The sequence below is a fragment of the Somniosus microcephalus genome, chromosome 28, assembly GCF_052327205.1.
Source record: "Somniosus microcephalus isolate GS21.2 chromosome 28, FLI_Smic_1.0, whole genome shotgun sequence".
NCBI lineage: Eukaryota > Metazoa > Chordata > Chondrichthyes > Squaliformes > Somniosidae > Somniosus > Somniosus microcephalus.
Window position 1 is genome coordinate 40,587,079 of NC_141014.1, and position 24,611 is coordinate 40,611,689.

Below are 24,611 nucleotides of genomic sequence, written 5' to 3' on the forward strand. Positions count from 1 at the left end.
CCAGCACCAAGCTCATGGTCTACAGAGCAGTAGTGATACCCGCCCTGCTGTATGCCTCAGAGACATGGACCATGTACAGCAGGCACCTCAAAGCACTGGAGAGGTACCACCAACGCTGCCTCCGCAAGATCCTGCAAATCCATTGGCAGGATAGGCGCACCAACATCAGTGTTCTTGCTCAGGCCAACATCCCCAGCATCGAAGCTCTGACCATGCTCAATCAGCTCCGATGGACGGGTCACATCGTCCGCATGCCCGATACAAGACTCCCAAAACAAGCGCTCTACTCGGAGCTCCGACATGGCAAGAGAGCCCCAGGTGGGCAGAGGAAACGCTTCAAGGACACCCTCAAAGCCTCCTTGAAAAAGTGTAACATCCCCACCGACACCTGGGAATCCCTGGCCCAAGACCGCACAAAGTGGAGGAGAAGCATCCGAGAAGACGCCGAACACCTCAAGTCTCTTCGCCGGGAGCAAGCGGAAGGCAAGCGCAAACAGCGGAAGGAGCGCACGTCAACCCAAGCACCCCACCCACCCGCCCCTTCAACCACCGTCTGCCCCACCTGTGACAGAGACTGTGGGTCCCGCATTGGACTCATCAGTCACCTGAGAACTCATTTTTAATGTGAAAGTGAGTCATCCTCTGTTCCGAGGGACTGCCTAAGAAGAAGGAAGGGGGGGTCAGGTGTCTGAATGTGCTTCAATAGTGTGACGTCACATCCGCAGGAATTATATGCACATTTGTATTGTATCTGTGCAACTGTTTAAATATAGGCTGCTAAAAAAATTTGCCTCGCTACCCTGCGCAACCTGTGCTCCCACCCTGTGTGTCCCTGGATTCGGTTTAGAAAATGAGGTCATCCTAGCCTGACCGCTCCTGGCTGGGGCCTGACCGCTCCTGGCTGGGGCCTGACCGGGCCTGGCTGGGGCCTGACCGGGCCTGGGTGGGGCCTGACCGGGCCTGGGTGGGGCCGGGCCTGACCGGTCCTGGGTGGGGCCTGGCTGGGGTGACCGGGCCGGGATGAGGCCTGGCTGGGACTGACCGGGCCGGGATGGGGCCTGACCGGTCCTGGGTCGGGCCGGGATGGGGCCTGACCGGGCCTGGTTGGGGTGACCGGGCCGGGATGGGGCCGAATTGCGCTGGGAAGAGGCTGAGCTGTAACACCTGAACTCTCTCTGTCTCTGCAGCTGTTCGCGATTGTAGTTTTTGGATCGATTGTCAACGAAGGTTATGTGAACCGACCGATCGAGGTGGAGCGGCACTGCATCTTCAACCGTAACCCCAACGCCTGCAACTATGGCATCGCCATCGGCGTGCTGGCCTTCTTAGGCTGCATGGCCTTCCTCGCCCTTGATGCCTATTTCCCGCAGATCAGCAGCGTGAAGGACCGGAAAAAGGTGGTCCTGGGCGACATTGGATTTTCAGGTCAGTGTCTGACCCACAGGGAACGGTAGATCATGGTTAGTGACGACTGGGCAAAGATTAATTACCTTCGGGAATTAGATGTTTAACCTACCGAGTAATGTCAGCCGTGGCTCAGTGGGTCGCACTCTCTCTCGCCTCTGAGTCATCAGCTCGTGGATTCAAGTCCCCACTCCAGAGACTTGATCAAAAATCCAGGCTGACACTCCCAGTGCAGTACTGAGGGAGCGCTGCAATGTCGGAGGGGCAGTACTGAGGGAGCGCCGCACTGTCGGAGGGGCAGTACTGAGGGAGCGCCGCACTGTCGGAGGGGCAGTACTGAGGGAGCGCTGCACTGTCGGAGGGGCGGTACTGAGGGAGCGCTGCACTGCGGGAGGGGCAGTACTGAGGGAGCGCCGCACTGTCGGAGGGGCAGTACTGAGGGAGCGCCGCACTGTCGGAGGGGCAGTACTGAGGGAGCGCCGCACTGTCGGAGGGACAGTACTGAGGGAGCGCTGCCCTGTCGGAGGGACAGTACTGAGGCAGCACTGCACTGTCGGAGGGGCAGTACTGAGGGAGCGCTGCACTGTCGGAGGGGCAGTACTGAGGGAGCGCCGCACTGTCGGAGGGGCAGTACTGAGGGAGCGCCGCACTGTCGGAGGTGACGTCTGTTGGATGAGACGTTAAACCGAGGCCCATGACTGTCCAAGTACCTCCGGCCGGATAGTGATCGTATGAGGTCAGCATTAGGCTCGATGGCGATGCTGTCCCAGTCGAATAGTCAGCTGACCGGGCTCACCCAATGGGTACTCGGTTGCGGTAGAGGCAGCGCCTTCAGGGAATCATCTCACCTGTAGGATTAAAAAGTTACAGTTTTCCTATTTATCCTCTCCAAACAGCACTTTGGTCCTTCCTGTGGTTTGTGGGATTCTGTTTCCTCACCAACCAGTGGCAGGTTTCGAATCTGGAGAAAGATAACCCGCTGAAGGAGGGGGCGGACGCTGCCCGAGCTGCCATCACATTCTCCTTCTTCTCCATCTTCACCTGGGTGAGTCGTTGACGCTCAATCTTCCGTTTTCAATCCCCTGCAACGACAGGAGTAACAGACCGGCAGCGGAGTGGGTGGGGGACTGTTCCCTTCACCCCTCAACCCCCCGCCCCAGGGTCACATTCAAAACCAAACTATAAAGGGCTGTCCGTTGATCTGTTGGACTAGACTCCGTGTCTAACCCGTGCTGTACCTGCCCTGGGAGTGTTTGATGGGACAGTGTAGAGGGAGCTTTACTCTGTATCTAACCCGTGCTGTACCTGCCCTGGGAGTGTTTGATGGGACAGTGTAGAGGGAGCTTTACTCTGTATCTAACCCATGCTGTACCTGCCCTGGGAGTGTTTAATGGGACAGTGTAGAGGGAGCTTTACTCTGTATCTAACCCGTGCTGTACCTGCCCTGGGAGTGTTTAATGGGACAGTGTAGAGGGAGCTTTACTCTGTATCTAACCCGTGCTGTACCTGCCCTGGGAGTGTTTGATGGGACAGTGTAGAGGGAGCTTTACTCTGTATCTAACCCGTGCTGTACCTGCCCTGGGAGTGTGTGATGGGACAGTGTAGAGGGAGCTTTACTCTGTATCTAACCCGTGCTGTACCTGCCCTGGGAGTGTTTGATGGGACAGTGTAGAGGGAGCTTTACTCTGTATCTAACCCATGCTGTACCTGCCCTGGGAGTGTTTGATGGGACAGTGTAGAGGGAGCTTTACTCTGTATCTAACCCGTGCTGTACCTGCCCTGGGAGTGTGTGATGGGACAGTGTAGAGGGAGCTTTACTCTGTATCTAACCCGTGCTGTACCTGCCCTGGGAGTGTGTGATGGGACAGTGTAGAGGGAGCTTTACTCTGTATCTAACCCGTGCTGTACCTTCCCTGGGAGTGTTTGATGGGACAGTGTAGAGGGAGCTTTACTCTGTATCTAACCCGTGCTGTACCTGCCCTGGGAGTGTTTGATGGGACAGTGTAGAGGGAGCTTTACTCTGTATTTAACCCGTGCTGTACCTGCCCTGAGAGTGTTTGATGGGACAGTGTAGAGGGAGCTTTACTCTGTATCTAACCCGTGCTGTACCAGCCCTGGGAGTGTTTGATGGGACAGTGTAGAGGGAGCTTTACTCTGTATCTAACCCATGCTGTACCTGCCCTGGGAGTGTTTGATGGGAGAGTGTAGAGGGAGCTTTACTCTGTATCTAACCCGTGCTGTACCTGCCCTGGGAGTGTGTGATGGGACAGTGTAGAGGGAGCTTTACTCTGTATCTAACCCGTGCTGTACCTGCCCTGGGAGTGTGTGATGGGACAGTGTAGAGGGAGCTTTACTCTGTATCTAACCCGTGCTGTACCTTCCCTGGGAGTGTTTGATGGGACAGTGTAGAGGGAGCTTTACTCTGTATCTAACCCGTGCTGTACCTGCCCTGGGAGTGTTTGATGGGACAGTGTAGAGGGAGCTTTACTCTGTATTTAACCCGTGCTGTACCTGCCCTGAGAGTGTTTGATGGGACAGTGTAGAGGGAGCTTTACTCTGTATCTAACCCGTGCTGTACCTGCCCTGGGAGTGTTTGATGGGACAGTGTAGAGGGAGCTTTACTCTGTATCTAACCCGTGCTGTACCTGCCCTGGGAGTGTTTGATGGGACAGTGTAGAGGGAGCTTTACTCTGTATTTAACCCGTGCTGTACCTGCCCTGGGAGTGTTTGATGGGACAGTGTAGAGGGAGCTTTACTCTGTATCTAACCCATGCAGTACCTGCCCTGAGAGTGTTTGATGGGACAGTGTAGAGGGAGCTTTACTCTGTATCTAACCCGTGCTGTACCAGCCCTGGGAGTGTTTGATGGGACAGTGTACCCATCTTTTGGTGCCCTCCATGGTGTCCCTGAGTGATCTGGGACTAGAGGTCGGGGAGGGGGTGGGGTGGAGGTAGGGGATGGGGGTGGGGTGGAGGTAGGGGATGGGGGTGGGGTGGAGGGAGGGGGTGGGGTGGAGGGAGGGGATGGGGTGGAGGGAGGGGATGGGGGGTGGGGTGGAGGGAAGGCGGTGGGGTGGAGGGAGGGGGAGTGGCTGGTGAGGGAGGGGGAGGGGGTGGTACAGGGGGTGGGTGGGGTGGGGAGGGGGTGGGGCTGGTACGGGGGGGAGGGGTGGTACGGGAGGGGGAGGGGGTGGGGACGGGGTGGGGGGTGAGGGGGTGGGGAGGGGGTGGTGAGGGAGGGGGTGGTACAGGGGGTGGGTGGGGTGGGGAGGGGGTGGGGCTGGTACGGGGGGGAGGGGTGGTGGGGGAGGGGTGGTACGGGAGGGGGAGGGGGGTGGGGACGGGGTGGGGGGAGAGGGGGTGGGGTGGGGAGGGGGTGGTACGAGGGGTGGAGGGGGTGGGGTGGTACGGGAGGGGGAGGGGGTGGGGGGAGAGGGGGTGGTGGGGGGGTGGGGTGGGGTGGGGGTGGTACGAGGGGTGGAGGGGGTGGGGTGGGGGGAGGGGTGGTATGGGGGGTGGGGTGGGGGGAGGGGTGGTACGAGGGGGGGGGTGGGGTGGGGTGGTGGGGTGGGGTGGGGTGGGGGGAGAGGGGGTGGTGAGGGGGTGGGGTGGGGAGGGGGTGGTGAGGGAGGGGGTGGTATGGGGGGTGGGGTGGGGCGGGGGTGGTACGAGGGGTGGAGGGGGTGGGGTGGGGTGGTGGGAGGGGGTGGGGTTGGGGGAGGGGGGTGGTGAGGGAGGGGTGGAGGGGGGTGGGGTGGGGTGGTGAGGGGGTGGGGGGGGAGAGGGGGTGGTGAGGGAGGGGGTGGTATGGGGGGGTGGGGTGGGGCGGGGATGGTACGAGGGGTGGAGGGGGGTGGGGCGGGGATGGTACGAGGGGGTGGAGGGGGTGGGGGGGTGGGGGGAGGGGGTGTCACTGTCCTGCTCCCCATGCTGTGATGTCACCTGGAAAAGCACGTGCATGCTGGGACTGTTATCCGCCGCAATGCCCCTTGCAGTCGAATATTCCGCGGATGCTCTGAGTCCAGGTTCACGCGTCACACACTGGAATGCAGTCGGCGCCTGTGGAACCCGCAGCCCTCTCGGCTTCAGGAGGGGAGGGGGAAACAATTCAAAGCGAGGGTGCAGATAAATGATTGGGGCGTGTAACCTAATATTTGGGATGTGTTGAAACAGTAAGCGGTTTGACGTTTTCCAGCTCCCGCGTTAACGCTTTGTGTAACGGGACCCGCAGCCTGTGTGTAAAACATTTCTGCCTCCCTCTACTCGCTGTGTGTTTCACCCGATTCCCACAACTTCCTTTACAGGGTTACCTGGTGCTCTTTGCGATCGATCGATTAAGGGACATCACCTTCGAGGAATACAATCAATTGTTTCCGTCACAGCAACACCCCTCCGCTCGCTTAACCGCACTGCTTTCACACACTCGGTCTCTTAAATCGAGGGGTTGAACACTGTACGAGCTGACACCAGATCGGAATGTAAGCTCTCCCGCTTGCCTAAGCACCTCTGCCTTCTGTTGCTGTAACTCTCGGTCGTTGCAACCAGATCTAGTTAACGCGGGAGAAAGCAGAGTTGATTTATCGCTGGTACCCACGGGGTTTAGGAGGTGCAGTTCCGCAAATTGCCCCCCCACCCCTCTCGCTGGCAAGGTGCTGAGGTCAAGTCAGTCTGTGGTGTCAGAGAGGCTGAGAACCCCCGCCCCCCCCCCCCCCGCAAATCAGCCCGCAATCGCATTCCTCCGTCTTGTCTTACGGCTTTCTCAGTTGCTGTGTCTAGTCCTCTGTTGTCTGCCCCCCCCCCCCCCCAACCGACTCTGGTCACCAGCCCCCTCTGCCATGCCCCTCTCTCCCATTACCAGCCTCCTCCTCCGCGCTCTCATCAGCACCTCCCTCCCTGTGCTGGAGGTGTGACTGAGCTTAGCGAGTATCCTCATCTCTTGTGCACTCATTCACAAGAAGGCGCCCCTCGACGTGGACTGGCTAGTATTTGACCCAAAGCAGACTGTAGTAAAGCTTGGGCCTGCCTGACAATCTTCCACTTCACAATAACAACGTTTTTGGGAACCGGAATTTGGCCAAAGCAGTTTGTCCCCTTTCCACGGGCCAACGCCGAGGGTGAAGCGGAGATCCGCCCCACTTCCTTTCTTTCTCCAGAGGTGCAGCGACCGGGGTGGGGAGTGAGAGGCCATCGCAGCCCCCCTCCCAAACATGGGTCAGGTCCCCCTTCACCGCTGACGTTCCCTGTCCCTCCCAAACACGGGTCAGGTCCCCCTTCACCGCTGACGTTCCCTGTCCCTCCCAAACACGGGTCAGGTCCCCCTTCACCGCTGACGTTCCCTGTCCCTCCCAAACACGGGTCAGGTCCCCCTTCACCGCTGACGTTCCCTGTCCCTCCCAAACACGGGTCAGGTCCCCCTTCACCGCTGACGTTCCCTGTCCCTCCCAAACACGGGTCAGGTCCCCCTTCACCGCTGACGTTCCCTGTCCCTCCCAAACACGGGTCAGGTCCCCCTTCACCGCTGACGTTCCCTGTCCCTCCCAAACACGGGTCAGGTCCCCCTTCACCGCTGACGTTCCCTGTCCCTCCCAAACACGGGTCAGGTCCCCCTTCACCGCTGACGTTCCCTGTCCCTCCCAAACACGGGTCAGGTCCCCCTTCACCGCTGACGTTCCCTGTCCCTCCCAAACACGGGTCAGGTCCCCCTTCACCGCTGACGTTCCCTGTCCCTCCCAAACACGGGTCAGGTCCCCCTTCACCACTGACGTTCCCTGTCCCTCCCAAACACGGGTCAGGTCCCCCTTCACCGCTGACGTTCCCTGTCCCTCTCGCCCAGCCAGATTGTTCCTGGCATTGGCTCAGCTCATTTTGCTATCCCTTAATACCTTTGGTTAACAAAAATCTATCAATCTCAGATTCAAAATTAACAATTGATCTAGCATCTAGTATATAAAAATATTAGAGATGGGTAAAAGGCTGCTTGACTGACGGTCAAGAATGATCCAATCGGTCAATGAACATAACATAGGAACAGGAGGAGGCCTGTTCAGTGAGATCATGGCTGATCTGTGACCTAACTCCATCCACCCGCCTTTGGCCCATATCCTGGAATACCTTTGGCTAACAAAAATCTATCGATCTCAGATTTAAAATTAACAATTGATCTAGCATCAGTTGCCATTTGCGGAAGAGAGTTCCAAACTTCTACCACCCTTTGTGTGTAGAAGTGTTTCCTAATTTCACTCCTGAAAGGTCTGGCTCTAATTTTTAGACTCTGCCCCCTAGTCCTAGAATCCCCAAACAGCGGAAATAGTTTCTCTCTATCTACCCGATCTGTTCCCCTTAATATCCTGAAAACTTTGATCAAATCACCCCTTAGCCTTCTAAATTCCAGGGAATACAACCCTAATTTGTGTAATCTCTCCTCGTAACTTAATCCCTGGAGTCCGGGTATCATTCTGATACCATTGGGTTTTAAAAAATTTCCTCTCTCCTCCCCAACAATTAGTCATAACGGCACAGCAGGAGGCCATTCGGCCCATCGAGTCCGTGCCGGCTCTCTGTAGAGCAATCCAGTCAGTCCCATTCCCCCGCTCTATCCCCGTAGCCCTGCAAGTTTATTTCCCTCAAGTGCCTATCTAATTTCCTTTTGAAATCGTTGGTCGTCTCCGCTTCCAGCACCTTCATTGTGTAAAAAAGTTTTTCCTCACGTCCCCCCTGTATCTCTTGCCCAAAACCTTAAATCTGTGTCCGCTAGTCCTTGTACCATCAACTAGTGGGAACAGCCTTTCCCCGTCTAGCCTATCCAAACCCGTCATAATCTTGTACACCTCGATCAAATCACCCCGCAACCTCCTTTGCTCCAAGGAGAACAAACCCCAGCTTCTCCAACCTGTCCTTGTAGCCAAGATCCCCCATCCCCGGAACCATTCTGGTAAATCTCCTCTGCACCCTCTCAAGGACCTTCACATCCTTCCTAAAGTGTGGTGACCAGAACTGGACGCAATACTCCAGTTGTGGCCTAACCAGCGCTTTATAAAGGTTCAGCATAACTTCCCTGCTTTTATACTCAATACCTCTATTTATGAAGCCCAAGATCCCATATGCTTTGCTAACCACTCTCTCAATATGTCCTGCCACCTTCAGGGACCTATGCACATTAACTCCCAGGTCCCTCTGTCCCTGCACACACTTTACAACTGGGCCATTAAGTCTATATTACCTCTCCCTATCCCTTTTGCCAAAATACATCACCTCACACTTTTCTGTATTAAATTCCATCTGCCACTTGTCTGCCCATTCTACTAGCCTATCGATGTCCTGTTGCAGTCGATTGGTATCATCAGCAAATTTTGAAATTTTACTCTGTTTTCCAATATCCAGGTCATTTATACATATCAAAAAAAGTAGTGGCCCCAGCACGGACACCACTGTCTACCATCCTCCAGTCTGAAAAACAAACATTTACCAAACTCACTGTTTTCTGCCCGTAAGCCATTTTCTTATCCAAGGGCGTCACATTTGTCACTTTCCAATCCTCTGGCTCTTCCCCCGTATCTAGGGAAGATTGGAAGATTATGGCAAGCCCTTCCACTATCTCCATCCCCACTTCCCTTAGCAACCTGGGATGCAAGCCATCCGGACCAGGTGACTTATCCACTCTAAGCATATCCAGCCTTTCCAGTACATCCTGCCTATCAATTTCCCCCCCATCCACTACCTCTAACGTTTTGTCAGCATCCTCTTCCTTAGTAAACACCGATACAAAGTACTCATTGAGTATTCTAGCCTTGCCCCGCGCCTCTAAGCATATATCACCTTCTTTGTCCCTAATAGGCCCCACCCCGCCTCGTACTACCCACTTACTGTTTACATGCCGGTATAAGATTTTTGGGTTCCCTTTTGTGTTAATGTTCCTACATTCACCGAGTGCTGAACTGGAGTCTCCAGACCCCAAATTTACACCCGTTTTAGAATTGGTTTGATGGACATGACAAGGGCTCTTGCTAGTTAAGTGCTGGGTTAATCTCCTCGACTCGGTTACTAACCGAGCCCGCGCGGGAGTCCGTAGGAACTTCTCTGTCTACACTTAACCTGCAGATTCAGGAAGATTTACAGCTTCGATTTGGTGCACTGCTCAGATTAAGACGTTTCAAACTGCCACCTAATGTGCTAACTGCATAAACCTTGGTCTAACTCGCAGTGTGCTACGCTTTCAGAAGATTTTTTAAACAATCTCTGCATATTAACACCACTAACAACAGTGTCCTCTCTTTGTTCTCTGTCTGTCTCTCTCTCTCTCTGTCTCTGGCTCGCTCTCTCGCGTTCTCTCTCTCGCGTTTTCTCTCTGGCTCTCTCGCGTTTTCGCTCTCGCGTTTTCTCTCGCGCGTTTTCTCTCTCGCGTTTTCTCTCTCGCGTTTTCTCTCTCGCGTTTTCTCTCTCGCGTTTTCTCTCTCGCGTTTTCTCTCTCGCGTTTTCTCTCTCGCGTTTTCTCTCTCGTTTTCTCTCTCGCGTTCTCTCTCGCGTTCTATGGCGCTCTCGTTTTCTCTGGCTCTCTTGTTCTTTCTCTGGCTCACTCTCGTGCTCTCTCTCTGGCTCTCTCTCGTGCTCTCTCTCTCGCATTCTCTCTGGTTTGTTCTCTCGCGCTCTCTCTCTGTCTCACTCTCATTCTCTGGCTCTCTCTTGTTCTCTCGCGCTCTCTCTTTGGCTCACTCTCTCACTTTCTCTGGTTCTCTCTTGGTCTCGCTCGCTCTCTCTCTCTCTCTCCTCCCCCCTCGTTCCCCCTCTCCCGCTTCCCCCCCCCCCCCATCCCCCCCTCTCCGTTGAACAGGCCGGCCAGGCATTCCTGGGATACCGGAGGTACCGTCTGGGAGCCGACTCCGCCCTTTTCTCGCAGGACTACACGGACCCGAGCCAGGACACCGCAGTCCCTTACGCACCGTACGTCTCCGGGGACGAAATGGAGCCCCCGGGGTCTTACCAGCAGCCTCCCTCGACCTGCCCATACCCGCCCAGCACGGAGGGATATCAGACGCAGGACTACTGAGCATGCCCAGGGTGAGCAAACCGAGGGCCTGAGAAACAAAAGTCAAAATCCCTCGCACAGAACATGTACACATTTTACTGGGCAACCCTTGGTTTAAACAAGAGAAAGCTCCGACAGATCGAAGTGTGCGCCATCACTGTGTTTGAATTTACATTGTAGTTAGGACCTCAAAAGTGGACAAGTACCTGATTTCCTCGTCGCCTATTCTGTAGGATCTGGGTCAGTGAGTGCAGCTAATTGTAGACGGAATGGTGTGTATATATTCATTTAATTAAAAGTTTTATTTATTGATTTGTGGAAGGCGGCCATTCGCTTAAAGCTTGGCCCCTCTCCGGACACCTCCGCCCGAGGAATCTCCACAGTCCCCCCGTCCCACACAGGATCTCTCTCTTCCCCCACCCCCCCCTCCGCTCCGTCTCTGTAGCCCCCGCTTATTTCAAGCGCTGGGATCCGCACACTGGTAGAAGGAGCTGGGAGGAAGGGGAGCAGAACGTGTGAATCCGGAATCCGCACCCCATCCGGATCACGTTAGCACTGAGATGTGGGATGGGGCTGGGAGTCGGGGGAAAGAGGCCATGAGTTCTACAGCACAGGAAGACTCCAGGTGGTCAGGTGTTGTTAAAGGGGCTTCTGTTGAGTTCCATGGTGGGGGAGAGCGAATGGATGGGGTGGGGGTGGGTCGGGGGGTGGGGGTGGTGATGAACGAAACCTATTTTCACTTATTTAAAAGCACAAAGCAACAAGAGAACAATGTTTTTTGGGGGGTGGGGGGAAAAAGCCCAGCGGTTCCGGTCCACTTGAGAAAGCCCTTCCAGATTGTCAAAAAAAAAGTGTCTCCCCCTCCCTCCAAACACTATTTTAAACCCTACAAGCCCAGGGTGCCAGTTGGGTAGGGGTGGGTTGGGGGAGGCGCGGTGGGTCATGTACGGGCGCTGGGCGTGGTGTGGTAGCGTGGGTTTCTGCGATGGTATTGGGGTCGATTCACCTGTGTGACCGTTCGCGGCATGGTGTCTGGGGGGGGTGTGGCGGCAACACTTCAGATTTGACTTGTTCCCCCACCACCACCGCCTCCCCCGCTTTAATTGCCCGTCGCCCCTCCGTCCCAATGGTTCCCAGCTCACTGAACCCGCTCCGCTTAGAAACGGGGAGGTTGTGGTTCTAAAGATTCCATCACCCGGGGAGAGGATGGGATGGGGTCAGGGGAGGGGGGAGGCTCCATTTATTCTCTGACCCTTTTGCCAAGCAGCACCCACCCCATTCCCCACACAGGATGTCTCCGCTCCTCCCTTGTTCCAAATCTCTGATGGTCTGGATCGGCCGACTGAGAGGGGCCGGACTAACAGAAGGAGGTTTTTACACAGGCGGGGAGAAGGGGATTGGGGTGAACCCGTATGTACCCCATCCGGTTTGGCACTGAGGTGTGTAATGGTGATGGAGTTGGCGGGGGGCGGGGGTCTCTGTTGTGCGGCGCAGGAAGACTTCAGTTGGGCAAGTGCTGTTGAAGGAGCTTCTTGGATTCGTGTTGCTTGAGTGAGGTCGATAGTGGTGAAGAAAGCCCATTACCCAGCTGACTGACTGAGCCGTGGGCAGTCTGGAGGGACCCTGGCACAGATGAGCCATCGGGCGGGGGGTGTCTGCAGTGGGAAATAGAAACATAGAAGATAGGAGCAGGAGTAGGCCATTCGGCCCCTCGAGCCTGCTCCGCCATTCAATGCGATCATGGCTGGTCATTCAAATTCAGTACCCTGTCCCTGCTTTCTCCCCATATCCCTTGATCCCTTTAGCCTTAAGAAATATATCTAACTCCTTCTTGAATATATTTAATGAATTGGCCTCAACTGCCTTCTGTGGTAGAGAATTCCACAGGTTCACCACTCTCTGGGTGAAGAAATTCCTCCTCACCTCTGTCCTAAATGGCTTACCCCTTATCCTTAGACTGTGACCCCTGGTTCTGGACTCCCCTGCCATCGGGAACATCCTTCCTGTGTCTAGTCCTGTTAGAATTTTATAAGTTTCAATGAGATCCCCTCTCATTCTTCTAAACTCCAGCAAGTATAAGCCATGGGAAGGTTCTACTGATGCAGCAGGGAGCGCTGCTCTGGGAGCCTTTAATAACAGCCCACGCAGGAGATTTTCCCGTTGTCCACGTGAAAGTGAGGTAACAGAAATTCTCCCAAGAAGTGGTGGCATTTTGTGCCGACTCTACGAGCCTGACTCTCCGAGGCGAATATTGTATCGACACCATGAACCTGTAACTGGTGAACTCTGCATCAGTCGTTCAGTAAGAGCTTTTATATAGAGGATCGGGGGAGGCCATTCAGCCCCTCGAGCCAGTTCATGGCTGATCTGTATCTTAACTCCATCTACTCACCTTGGTTCCGTATCCCTTAATACCCTTACCTAACAAAAATCTATCAATCTCAGTTTTGAAATTTGCAATTGACCCCCAGCCTCAACAACTTTTTGGCGGGGAGAGAGTTCCAGATTTCCACCACCCTTTGTGTGAAGAAGTGCTTCCTGACATCACCCCTGAACGGCCTGGCTCTAATTTTAAGGTTCTGCCCCCCCTCGTACTTGATTCTCCCACCAGAGGAAATAGTTTCTCTCTCTTTACCCTGTCATCTCCTTTAGCACCTCGGTGACCTATTGGTCGTCGATCGACTGTGCGATATGGTGCAAGAAAAGCAGTTCACCATTGGCCGTGTCATTGGCGTTGTGTGGTCTTGTCGGATTGCCGCCGCGCGCACTTATCATCGCTCTTCATACCAACACAAGGCAGGCGGTAGAATACGAGTACACGGAAGATTGTGGCTTGACGGCACAGTCCAAGGGGCTGCCCGTCTAAAGATACCGTCTTCTCAAACCTCCGCCTGCAGATTGCCTAGTATTCTATGTACGAACTGGGGGGAAAACTGCAACTTAAACTACAGATCCTTAACAAAGTTAACAGAAAATGTATAAATCTGTATTTCATATAGTATTTTACTGTTGTATTTAAAAAATACCTTTTTATGTGTTACTATGGTTACGGGCTAGGCCCAGGCTTTCCGAGGTAACGCTGCCAAGTGAAGGCATCCGGAAACTTCCGTGTGTAAAAGATAACGCTTAGAAAATCGCTGCAAATATTGAGCGCGTCCGATTGATTTGATTTGTTTCTTTTTTCGGTCGAGGAAATCCAAGCTGAGAGCCCACAGCACAGAACGCGAACAAAACCGGCGAGAGTGCGCGGTAAATCGGCGCGCCGAGATATCTCTGCCCACCGTTACGGCGCTGGACGGGTTTCTTGAGGTCTGCCAAAATCCTCGCGTTCCTTAGCTGCCGATGGGCACTGTGGGGGGGTGGAGATCAGGATCTGTGGAACCCGTACCCCAGGGGGAGAGAGAGAGAGAGAACCGCAGGAGAGGAGGAGAGACACAGACGATAAACTCAGTGTGTTCAGTCTGACCTCCGTCCTCTCCCAGCCTTTTCTGCATTTCGCTTCATTTTTGTGCGCGAGGACATGGCAAGCGGCAGCTGATTTTTGGTTAATGATCCGCTTGCGCCTCTCCTCTCGAGTCAGAAGGTCGTGGGTTCAACTCTCGCTCCAGAGACTTGAGCCCATAATCCAGGCTGCCACTCCCAGTGCAGTGCTGAGGGAGCGCCGCACTGTCGAAGGGGCCGACTTTCAGATGAGACGTTAAACCGAGGCCCCGTCTGCTCTCTCGGGTGGATGTAAAAGATCCCATGGCCACTACTTCAAAGAAGAGCAGGGGAGTTCCCCCCGGTGTCCTGGGCCAATATTTATCCCTCAATCAACATCATTAAAACAGATGATCTGGTCATTATCACATTGCTGTTTGTGGGAGCTTGCTGTGCACAATTTGGCTGCCGCGTTTCCCACATTACAACAGTGACTACACTTCAAAAAGTACTTCATTGGCTGTAAAGCGCTTCGAGACGTCCTGAGTTAGTAAAAGGCGCTGTAGAGATTAAAGTTCTTTTATAAACGGCCTGTGAGTCGGCCCCTCCCTCGGCAGCAGTTACCTCGGTTAGTCGGGGGTATGTAAGGGATAAGTTGTGGGGGGGGGCGGAGGGGTCGGTGGGGGGGAATATTGTGCGGAATTTTCTCAGACCTCCCGGGAACGCTGCCTATCCCGGTTCGACACCGTGCCTGTCTGGAATTTCCGACAAGACATTAACTCTCCCATCGTCTCAATGCCGCGCGGCACCTACACCCCGCGCCCCCCCCCCCCGGTGCGGAGACTGGGCGGAGGTTTGAAATTACGTGGGTGAACTGTCCCCAGTCTACACCTGTTCGATCCCGGACTCTCCAGCCACCAGAGAGCGAACTGCACTAGCCACTAACTTATTGCCGACGTCATTGTGTAGCATTGTGTGTATAGAGTTAATGGTGTGTAACTGGAGCCCGCGTGTCTTTATATATTGTTGTCGCTGTGTCCCGCACAGTGCGGCTCGTGTCTGTGTATATTGAGCAGATATAAAATATTTATCTGTAAAATTGTGATTCTCAATAAAGATGTTTCAAGTAGATAAAATGGTTTCATGTTCGTTTTTCCTCCTCTCACCTCTCTCTCTCTCTCACTGATCCAATTCTTATTCCCAAAGTGGAAGGGAATTCCCGAACTTTAGAGCCCAGGCAACAGAAGGCACGGCCACCAATGGTGGAGCGATTATAATCAGGGATGCTCAAGAGGCCAGAATTGGAGGAGCGCAGATATCTCGGGGGGGGGGGGGGGGGTTGTGGGGCTGAAGGAGATTACAGAGATAGGGAGGGGGCGAGGGCCATGGAGGGATTTGAAAACAAGGATGAGAATTTTGAAATCGAGGCGTTGCTTAACCGGGAGCCAATGTAGGTCAGCGAGCACAGGGGTGATGGGCGAACGGGACTTGGTGCGAGTTAGGACACAGGGCAGCTGAGTTTTGGATGACCTCAAGTTTACGTAGGGTGGAATGTGGGAGGCCGGCCAGGAGTGTGTTGGAATAGTCGAGTCTGGAGGTAACCAAGGCATGGATGAGGGTTTCAGCAGCAGATGAGCTGAGACGGGCGGAGTCAGGCGATGTTACGGAAGTGGAAGTAGGCGGTCTTGGTGATGATCGTTAATTTTCCCGAATATTTTCTCATTCTGGTTTTTCATGGGACATCCCGAGAAATTACATTTTAAAAAGAATTTCTAAAAGTGTGTGGATATATCATTGATTTTGGATGAGATAACATTCTCCAGTCTGGTTATCCACTCACCAAGTTAGCAGCATCTATGTTCCCACTGGCAGGAGGGTCAGTAACCAGAGGAGACAGATTTAAGATCATCGACAAAAGAACCAGAGGGGAGATGAGAATTTTTCTTTACGCAGCGAGTTGTTGTGATCTGGAATGCGCTGCCTGAAAGGGCGGTGGAAGCAGATTCAATAGTAACTTTCAAAAGGGGAATTGGATAAATACTGGAAAAGGAAAAAATTTGTAGGGCTGTGGGGGAAAGAGCGAGGGGGGAGTGGGACTAATTGGAGAGCTCGTTCAAAGAGCTGGCACAGGCACGATGGGTCTCCTTCTGTAAGCTTCTACGCTGCCTTGTTTGAGAGACAGAAGCAAACTAACTAATTAAAAAGCCTCGCCACTGGAGGGAGCCAAAAGCCACATCACTCACTGAACGTGACTGCGAGGGGCAGAATCCCTCTCACTGGTGCTGTGCCCACATACGCACTTCCTTTTCTGACACATTCCTGTCCATCCCTTTGATACTGTTCCGAGTTTTTTTTCCAAACCTAGCTTTTTTTTTTCCATTCATTCTCTAATCGCCCTCGCAAAGGTGGTGGTGAGCCACCTTCTTGAACCGCTGCAGTCTGCAGGTGCTCCCACAGTGACTTTGTTGCAGCAGTTTGGTACAACGGAGGGGCTCGCTGGGCCATTTGAGAGAGGCAGTTAAGAGTCAACCACATTGCTGTGGGTCTGGAGTCACATATCGGCCAGACCGGGTAAGGACGGCAGATTTCCTTCCCTAAAGCACATGAGGGAACCAGATGGGTTTTTACGACAAGCCAGTAGCTTTTTATTATTCTAGATTTATTTAATTAACTGAATTTAAATTCCCCAGCTGCCGTGGTGGGATTTGAACTCACGTCACTCGGATCATTAGTCCAGGCCTCTGGATTACGTCCAGTAACATAACCACTACACTACCGTATCCTGTTTGAAATCTGCTCCCTTATTAGCGGATAATGGGAGCGAGCTTTTGTCTCGGTGCTTGCAATCCCACCTCCGAATCCAAAGGTCCTGGTTTCCAGACGTCTCGGTGAGTGGAGACCGGAGCTCCAGCTCGGAATTCCGGGTGGCCATCCAGAGGGATCCTCGTGGCCGGTGGGTGACCTCCCTCATCGTATCAGAGCCAATAAAACCCCCCCCCCGCCCCCCCCCCCCGCTATAGGACTAACCCTCCCCCATTGGCTGGGCTACAGATGGCTCACGGCCAATGGAAGGAGCATTGATGGCGCGGCCTGTCCAATGGTTAATCAGCCCATCAATCCTCCCGCTACTTCACACCATTCTCCCGGAGAAAGACACGAAAACAACACCGATGGCAAATTCTTACCTTTTGTGAGGGTGTTTCAATTGTCCTCAGTGCCCCGAGGCTGGGCGGAGGGGGGGAGGAGGGCAGGGAATGAGCCTAAATCCCCGCTATTGATCAGGATTCACGGAATCCCTGCTGGAAATGCACGAGGGTGGATTCCACCTGGCTGTGATGCCTTCCACAGTCGGATAGCCTACCGGATTCTCTCAGTCTGGCTTCACGCATGAAGAATAGAAAGACTTGGAGAGTTACCCGAGACTGGATGGCAGCAAGAGTCAAGAGAATTATGGGGAATGGTTAGAAAATCTTGGGCTCTTCGGAATCGAAAGGAGGTGATTGGGATGGGGACGTTGCAGCGGGATCTGAGATAGTGGACGGAATGGGAAAGGTTCATCCTGAGGTTAAAGCAGTACTGTCGGACCAGGGGAGAAAATGGGAAAAGGCAGATTCATGGACTGATGGTGGGAACCTCTCCTACACACAGATCGGAAGCTGGGTTTTGGGTAATGGGATTAGGGGCAAAACTTCTGGAGTTATTCAAGAGGCAGTTAGAGGCTGTGCTGGGGGATGGTGGGTTTCTACGGAAGGATGAGCTCAATGGGCTGAATGGCCTCTTCGATCTTTGTCATCTGTGGCTCAGTGGGTCGCACTCTCGCCTCCGAGTCAGAAGGTCATGGGTTGCCACTCCAGAGACTTGAGCACAGAATCTAGGCCGACACTCCCAGTGCAGTACTGAGGGAGCGCCACACTGTCGGAGGGTCAGTACTGAGGGAGCGTCGCACTGTCGGAGGGGCAGTACTGAGGGAGCACCACACTGTCGGAGGGTCAGTAGTGAGGGAGCGTCGCACTGTCGGAGGGGCAGTACTGAGGGAGCACCGCACTGTCGGAGGGGCAGTACTGAGGGAGTGCCGCACTGTCGGAGGGGCAGTACTGAGGGAGCGCCGCACTGTCGGAGGGCAGTACTGAGGGAGCACTGCCTGTCTGAGGGGCAGTACTGAGGGAGCGCCGTACTGTCGGAGGGGCAGTACTGAGGGAGCGCTGCACTGTCGGAGGGGCAGTACTGAGGGAGCACCGCACTGTCGGAGGGGCAGTACTGAGGGAGTGCCGCACTGTCGGAGGATCAGTACTGAGGGAGCGCCGCACTGTCGGAGGGCAGTACTGAGGGAGCACTGCACTGTCTGAGGGGCAGTACTGAGGGAGCGCCGTACTGTCGGAGGGGCAGTACTGAGGGAGCGCTGCACTGTCGGAGGTGCCGTCTTTTGGATGAGACGTTAGACCGAGGCCCCGTCTGCCCCCTCAGGTGGATGTAAAAGATCCCAGGGCACTATTCAAAGAAGAGCGGGGGAGTTCTCCCCGGTGTCCTTGGCCAATATTTATCCCTTAATAAAAATCACTAAAACAGATGATCGGGTCATTATCACATTGCTGTTTGTGGGAGCTTGCTGTGCACAAATTGGCTGCCGCGTTTTCTACATTACAACAGTGACTACACTTCAAAAAGTACTTCATTGGCTGTAAAGCGCTTTGAGATGTCCTGAGAGGTCGGGAAAGGGGCTGGAGAAATGCAAGTCCTTGTGAGAAATTGAGGAGAGAAACAGCAGTGTGAGGGTAGCACTGGTGAATTACAACAGAGACTCGCTGCGAAGGATCTCAATCAGAACGGCTGACTGACGATACACAGATTGCTGGTTGGCTCCTAGTTCCTAAGTTTCTAATGGTCTCTGTGTAGGTTTGATGACAAATAAATGATGTGGGGAAGTCATTGCAAGGTATTAAATAATACATTTCACCGCGCCGAGATTGAGTACTAATGTGAAATAGCACCAGGGGGTTGAGAGTGTTTGGAAGCGAGCTGGGTGGGAATGGATTCCGTCAGGCTTACGGGTTTAGCACCAGGACGCGCAGGAGTTTGTCAAAACTGAACAAACCAGGCAACGGATGAAAGAAAAACCCAAGACCTGTATTTATAGAGATCCCAAAGCGTTTACCACAAGATCCCCACAATCGGCAGTGAGATGAATGGTGGCCCAGGACACCGGGGAGAACTCCCCACGAGATCTTTGACATCCACCAGAACAGGTAGACTCGGGTTAACATCTCCTGTGATGACATAAGAACATAAAAACATCATAATTAGGAGCAGGAGTCGGCCATTTGGCCCCTCGAGCCTGCTCCACCATTCAATAAGATCATGGCTGATCTTCTACCTCAACTCCACTTTCCTGCACTATCCCCATATCCCTTGATTCTCTTAATATCCAAAAATCTATCGATCTCAGCCTTGAATATACTCAACGACTGAGCCTCCACAGCCCTCTGGGGTAGAGAATTCCAAAGATTCACCACCCTCTGAGTGAAGAAATTCCTCCTCATCTCAGTCCTAAATGGCCGACCCCTTATTCTGAGACTGTGACCCCTGGTTCTAGACTCCCCAGCCAGGGGAAACATCCTCCCTGCATCTACCCTGTCAATCCCCTGTAAGAATTTTGTATGTTTCAATGAGATCACCTCTCATTCTTCTAAACTCTAGGGAATATAGGCCCAGTCTACTCAATCTCTCACTATGCTTCCTGCTCTCGCAACTTAATTGAAAGTAATATTCCAGACTTTCCTTATCTGCTCTCCCTCCAAGTTTCTCTGACGTTTCCTCTTTCTGGCCCTTGTCCCAGGATCTCAAAATTGGGAAAAATTAAGAAAACACACAATTATTTCTTTAACGCCCCAATAATATTTCTCCTGGGAGTGCGGCTCACAGCGGTGATCAGGAGATTGATCTTTAATTCATGGAGACCCCAGGACAATGCCGGAGGTTTGGTGACCCTCCCAAACCCGCACCTCCCGAACCCGCGACCTCCACCACCTAGAAGGACAACGGCATTACCATCGCTGAATCCCCCACCATCAACATCCTGGGGGTCACCATTGACCAGAAACTTAACTGGACCAGCCACATAAATACTGTGGCAACAAGAGCAGGTCAGAGGCTGGGTATTCTGTGGCGAGTGTCTCACCTCCTGACTCCCCAAAGCCTTGCCACCATCTACAAGGCACAAGTCAGGAGTGTGATGGAATACTCTCCACTTGCCTGGATGAGTGCAGCTCCAACAACACTCAAGAAGCTCGACACCATCCAGGACAAAGCAGCCCGCTTGATTGGCACCCCATCCACCACCTTAAACATTCACTCCCTCCACCACCGGCGCACCATGGCTGCAGTGTGTACCATCTACAAGATGCACTGCAGCAACTCGCCAAGGCTTCTTCGGCAGCACCTCCCAAACCCGCGACCTCTTCCACCTAGAAGGACAAGGGCAGCAGGCACATGGGAACACCACCACCTCCAAGTTCCCCTCCAAGTCACATGCCATCCCGACTTGGAAATATATCGGCTGTTCCTTCATCGTCGCTGGGTCCAAATCCTGGAACTCCCTCCCTAACAGCACTGTGGGAGCACCTTCACCACACGGACTGCAGCGGTTCAAGAAGGCGGCTCACCACCACCACCTTCTCGAGGGCAATTAGGGATGGGCAATAAATGCTGGGCCTTGCCAGCGACACCCACATCCCATAAACAAATAATAAAAAAATCCCTGGGTGCCGGAGCTTACTGAGCCAGCACACGTCTTACTGAGCCAGCACACATCGTGTGTGGAAAGGGAATTAAATTTGATTAATTTTTTTATAAAAAAGCTTTGTTCCGACTTTCCAAAGCTTCTCTTCGCTTCGAAATTGAAACTTGATTTTTTTGCCGGCCTTCTGTTTTTCTGATTTGTTAGCAAGCTCCGAGGACTGAGCCCGTGTCACCTGGTGGACACCAGACCTCCTGGAGCCTCACTGAAGGCTCCGATTAGCGTCTCTTCAGCTCCCAGCCTGCGTCCCGCTGGCTTTCCCGATCATCGCGCTCTCACTCTGCTGCCCGCGTTAGTTTGAGCTTCGCCTGAATACGTCCCGAAACCTTTAATGTGTTAATGAGCCAAATGTATTAAAATTTAAAAATGTATTAAATCGCCTCATCTCCAGTGTGCACATTTACGATGTACGATTAACTATTCGAGTGCTGAAATGCTTTTTTTTTTCTTAAACGTATATAAATCAGAGAAGAATACAGAAAGTGAGCTTGGCCATTTAATTGGACAACCTTTGGGCCAATTGGTATGACAAAACTTCACAATTAGAAATAACTTGCATTTATATAGCGCCTTCCACGTCCTCGGGACGACCCAAAGCGCTTCACAGCCAATGAATTACTTCTCAAGTGTAGTCACTGTCATGTAGGCAAACACAGCAGCCAAATCTGTGCACAGCAAGATCCCACAAAAAGAAAATGAGATAAATGGCCAGTTACTGTTATTGGTTGTGGGATAAATATTGTCCAGGACACCGGGGAGAACTTGGCTCCTCTTCTAAATAGATCCATCGGATCTTTTTCAACCCCCACCCCTGAACAGGCAGTTGGGATTGCGTTAAACAGCTTAAACCTCCGACAGCGCGGCGCTCCCTCAGTACTGCCCCTCCAACAGTGCGGCGCTCCCTCAGTACTGCCCCTCCAACAGTGCAGCGCTCCCTCAGTACCGCCCCTCCAACAGTGCAGTGCTCCCTCAGTACGGCCCCTCCGACAGTGCAGCGCTCCCTCAGTACTGCCCCTCCGACAGTGCGGCGCTCCCTCAGTACTGCCCCTCCGACAGTGCGGCGCTCCCTCAGTACTGCCCCTCCGACAGTGCGGCGCTCCCTCAGTACTGCACCTCCGACAGTGCGACGCTCCCTCAGTACTGCCCCTCCGACAGTGCGGCGCTCCCTCGGTACTGCCCCTCCGACAGTGCGGCGCTCCCTCGGTACTGCCCCTCCGACAGTGCGGCGCTCCCTCGGTACTGCCCCTCCGACAGTGCGGCGCTCCCTCGGTACTGCCCCTCCGACAGTGCGGCGCTCCCTCGGTACTGCCCCTCCGACAGTGCGGCGCTCCCTCGGTACTGCCCCTCCGACAGTACGGCGCTCCCTCAGTACTGCCCCTCCTACAGTGCGGCACTCCCTCAGTACTGCCCCTCCTACAGTGCGGCGCTCCCTCAGTACTGCCCCTCCAACAGTGCGGCGCTCCCTCAGTACTGCCCCTCCGACAGTACGGCGCTCCCTCAGTACTGCCCCTCCTACAGTGCAGCACTCCCTCAGTACTGCCCCTCCTACAGTGCAGCGCTCCCTCAGTACTGCCCCTCCGACAGTACCGCGCTCCCTCAGTACTGCCCCTCCTACAGTGCAGCACTCCCTCAGTACTGCCCCTCCAACAGTGCGGCGCTCCCTCAGTACTGCCCCTCCGACAGTGCAGCGCTCCATCAGTACTGCCCCTCCGACAGTGCGGCGCTCCCTCTGTACTGCCCCTCCGACAGTGCGGCGTTCCCTCAGTACTGCCCCTCCGACAGTGCGGTGCTCCCTCAGTACTGCCCCTCCGACAGTGCGGCGCTCCCTCACTACTGCCCCTCCGACAGTACGGCGCTCCCTCAGTACTGCCCCTCCTACAGTGCGGCACTCCCTCAGTACTGCCCCTCCTACAGTGCGGCGCTCCCTCAGTACTGCCCCTCCAACAGTGCGGCGCTCCCTCAGTACTGCCCCTCCTACAGTGCAGCACTCCCTCAGTATTGCCCCCCGACATTGCAGCACTCCTTCAGTACTGCCCCTCCGACAGTGCGGCGCTCCCTCAGTACCGCCCCTCCGACAGTGCAGCGCTCCCTCAGTACTGCACCTCCGACAGTGCAGCGCTCCCTCAGTACTGCACCTCCGACAGTGCGGCGCTCCCTCAGTACTGCTCCTCCGACAGTGCAGTGCTCCCTCAGTACTGCCCCTCCGACAGTGCGGCGCTCCCTCAGTACTGCTCCTCCGACAGTGTGACGCTCCCTCAGTACTGCCCCTCCGACAGTGCAGCGCTCCCTCAGTACCGCCTCTCCGACAGTGCAGCGCTCCTCTCAGTACTGCCCCTCCGACAGTGCAGCGCTCCCTCAGTACCGCCCCTCCAACAGTGCGGCACTCCCTCAGTACTGCCCCTCCGACAGTGCAGCGCTCCCTTAGTACTGCACCTCCGACAGTGCGTCGCTCCCTCAGTACTGCACCTCCGACAGTGCGGCACTCCCTTAGTACTGCTCCTCCGACAGTGCGGTGCTCCCTCAGTACTGCCCCTCCGACAGTGCGGCGCTCCCTCAGTACTGCACCTCCGACAGTGCGGCGCTCCTTCAGTACTGCCCCTCCGACAGTGCGGCGCTCCCTCAGTACTGCCCCTCCGACAGTACGGCGCTCCCTCAGTACTGCCCCTCCTACAGTGCGGCACTCCCTCAGTACTGCCCCTCCTACAGTGCGGCGCTCCCTCAGTACTGCCCCTCCAACAGTGCGGCGCTCCCTCAGTACTGCCCCTCCAACAGTGCGGCGCTCCCTCAGTACTGCCCCTCCGACAGTACGGCGCTCCCTCAGTACTGCCCCTCCTACAGTGCAGCACTCCCTCAGTACTGTCCCTCCTACAGTGCAGCGCTCCCTCAGTACTGCCCCTCCGACAGTACGGCGCTCCCTCAGTACTGCCCCTCCTACAGTGCAGCACTCCCTCAGTACTGCCCCTCCAACAGTGCGGCGCTCCCTCAGTACTGCCCCTCCGACAGTGCAGCGCTCCCTCAGTACTGCCCCTCCGACAGTGCAGCGCTCCCTCAGTACTGCCCCTCCGACAGTGCGGCGGTCCCTCAGTACTGCCCCTCCGACAGTGCGGCGCTCCCTCAGTTCTGCCCCTCCGACTGTGCGGCGCTCCCTCAGTACTGCCCCTCCGACAGTGCGGCGCTCCCTCAGTACTGCCCCTCCGACAGTGCGGCGCTCCCTCAGTACTGCCCCTCCGACAGTACGGCGCTCCCTCAGTACTGCCCCTCCTACAGTGCGGCACTCCCTCAGTACTGCCCCTCCTACAGTGCAGCGCTCCCTCAGTACTGCCCCTCCAACAGTGCGGCGCTCCCTCAGTACTGCCCCTCCGACAGTGCGGCACTCCCTCAGTACTGCCCCTCCGACAGTACGGCGCTCCCTCAGTACTGCCCCTCCTACAGTGCAGCACTCCCTCAGTACTGCCCCTCCAACAGTGCGGCGCTCCCTCAGTACTGCCCCTCCGACAGTGCAGCGCTCCCTCAGTACTGCCCCTCCGACAGTGAGGCGCTCCCTCAGCACTGCCCCTCCTACAGTGCAGCACTCCCTCAGTACTGCCCCTCCTACAGTGCAGCACGCCCTCAGTACTGCCCCTCCAACAGTGCGGCGCTCCCTCAGTACTGCCCCTCCAACAGTGCAGCACTCCCTCAGTACTGCCCCTCCGACAGTGCAGCGCTCCCTCAGTACTGCCCCTCCGACAGTATGGCGCTCCCTCAGTACTGCCACTCCTACAGTGCAGCACTCCCTCAGTACTGCCCCTCCTACAGTGCGCCGCTCCCTCAGTACTGCCCCTCCGACAGTGCGGCGCTCCCTCAGTACTGCCCCTCCGACAGTGCGGCGCTCCCTCAGTACTGCCCCTCCGACAGTGCGGCTCTCCCTCAGTACTGCCCCTCCGACAGTACGGCGCTCCCTCAGTACTGCCCCTCCAACAGTGCGGCGCTCCCT

The 24,611-nt window shown here is 55.0% G+C and overlaps 1 protein-coding gene across 3 annotated transcripts in view; it reads left to right on the plus strand.

The window, feature by feature from the left end:
• The window catches only part of LOC147099641 (synaptogyrin-1-like), a 57,448-nt gene extending 42,467 nt beyond the window's left edge, over nt 1-14,981 (plus strand). Inside the window, exons 2-5 of one of the 3 annotated variants that reach the window (XM_085968995.1) lie at nt 1,188-1,425; nt 2,301-2,449; nt 10,231-10,457; nt 13,078-14,981. In XM_085968995.1, the coding sequence (XP_085825121.1) occupies nt 1,188-1,425; nt 2,301-2,449; nt 10,231-10,446 (603 nt within the window). In that variant the 3' untranslated portion in view covers nt 10,447-10,457; nt 13,078-14,981. Of the gene's footprint in view, nt 1-1,187; nt 1,426-2,300; nt 2,450-5,707; nt 6,397-10,230; nt 10,738-13,077 lie in introns of those variants that run through there. The other 2 variants (XM_085968996.1, XM_085968994.1) reach the window with 2 other exon arrangements.
• The last annotated feature ends 9,630 nt before the right edge of the window (nt 14,982-24,611 follow it).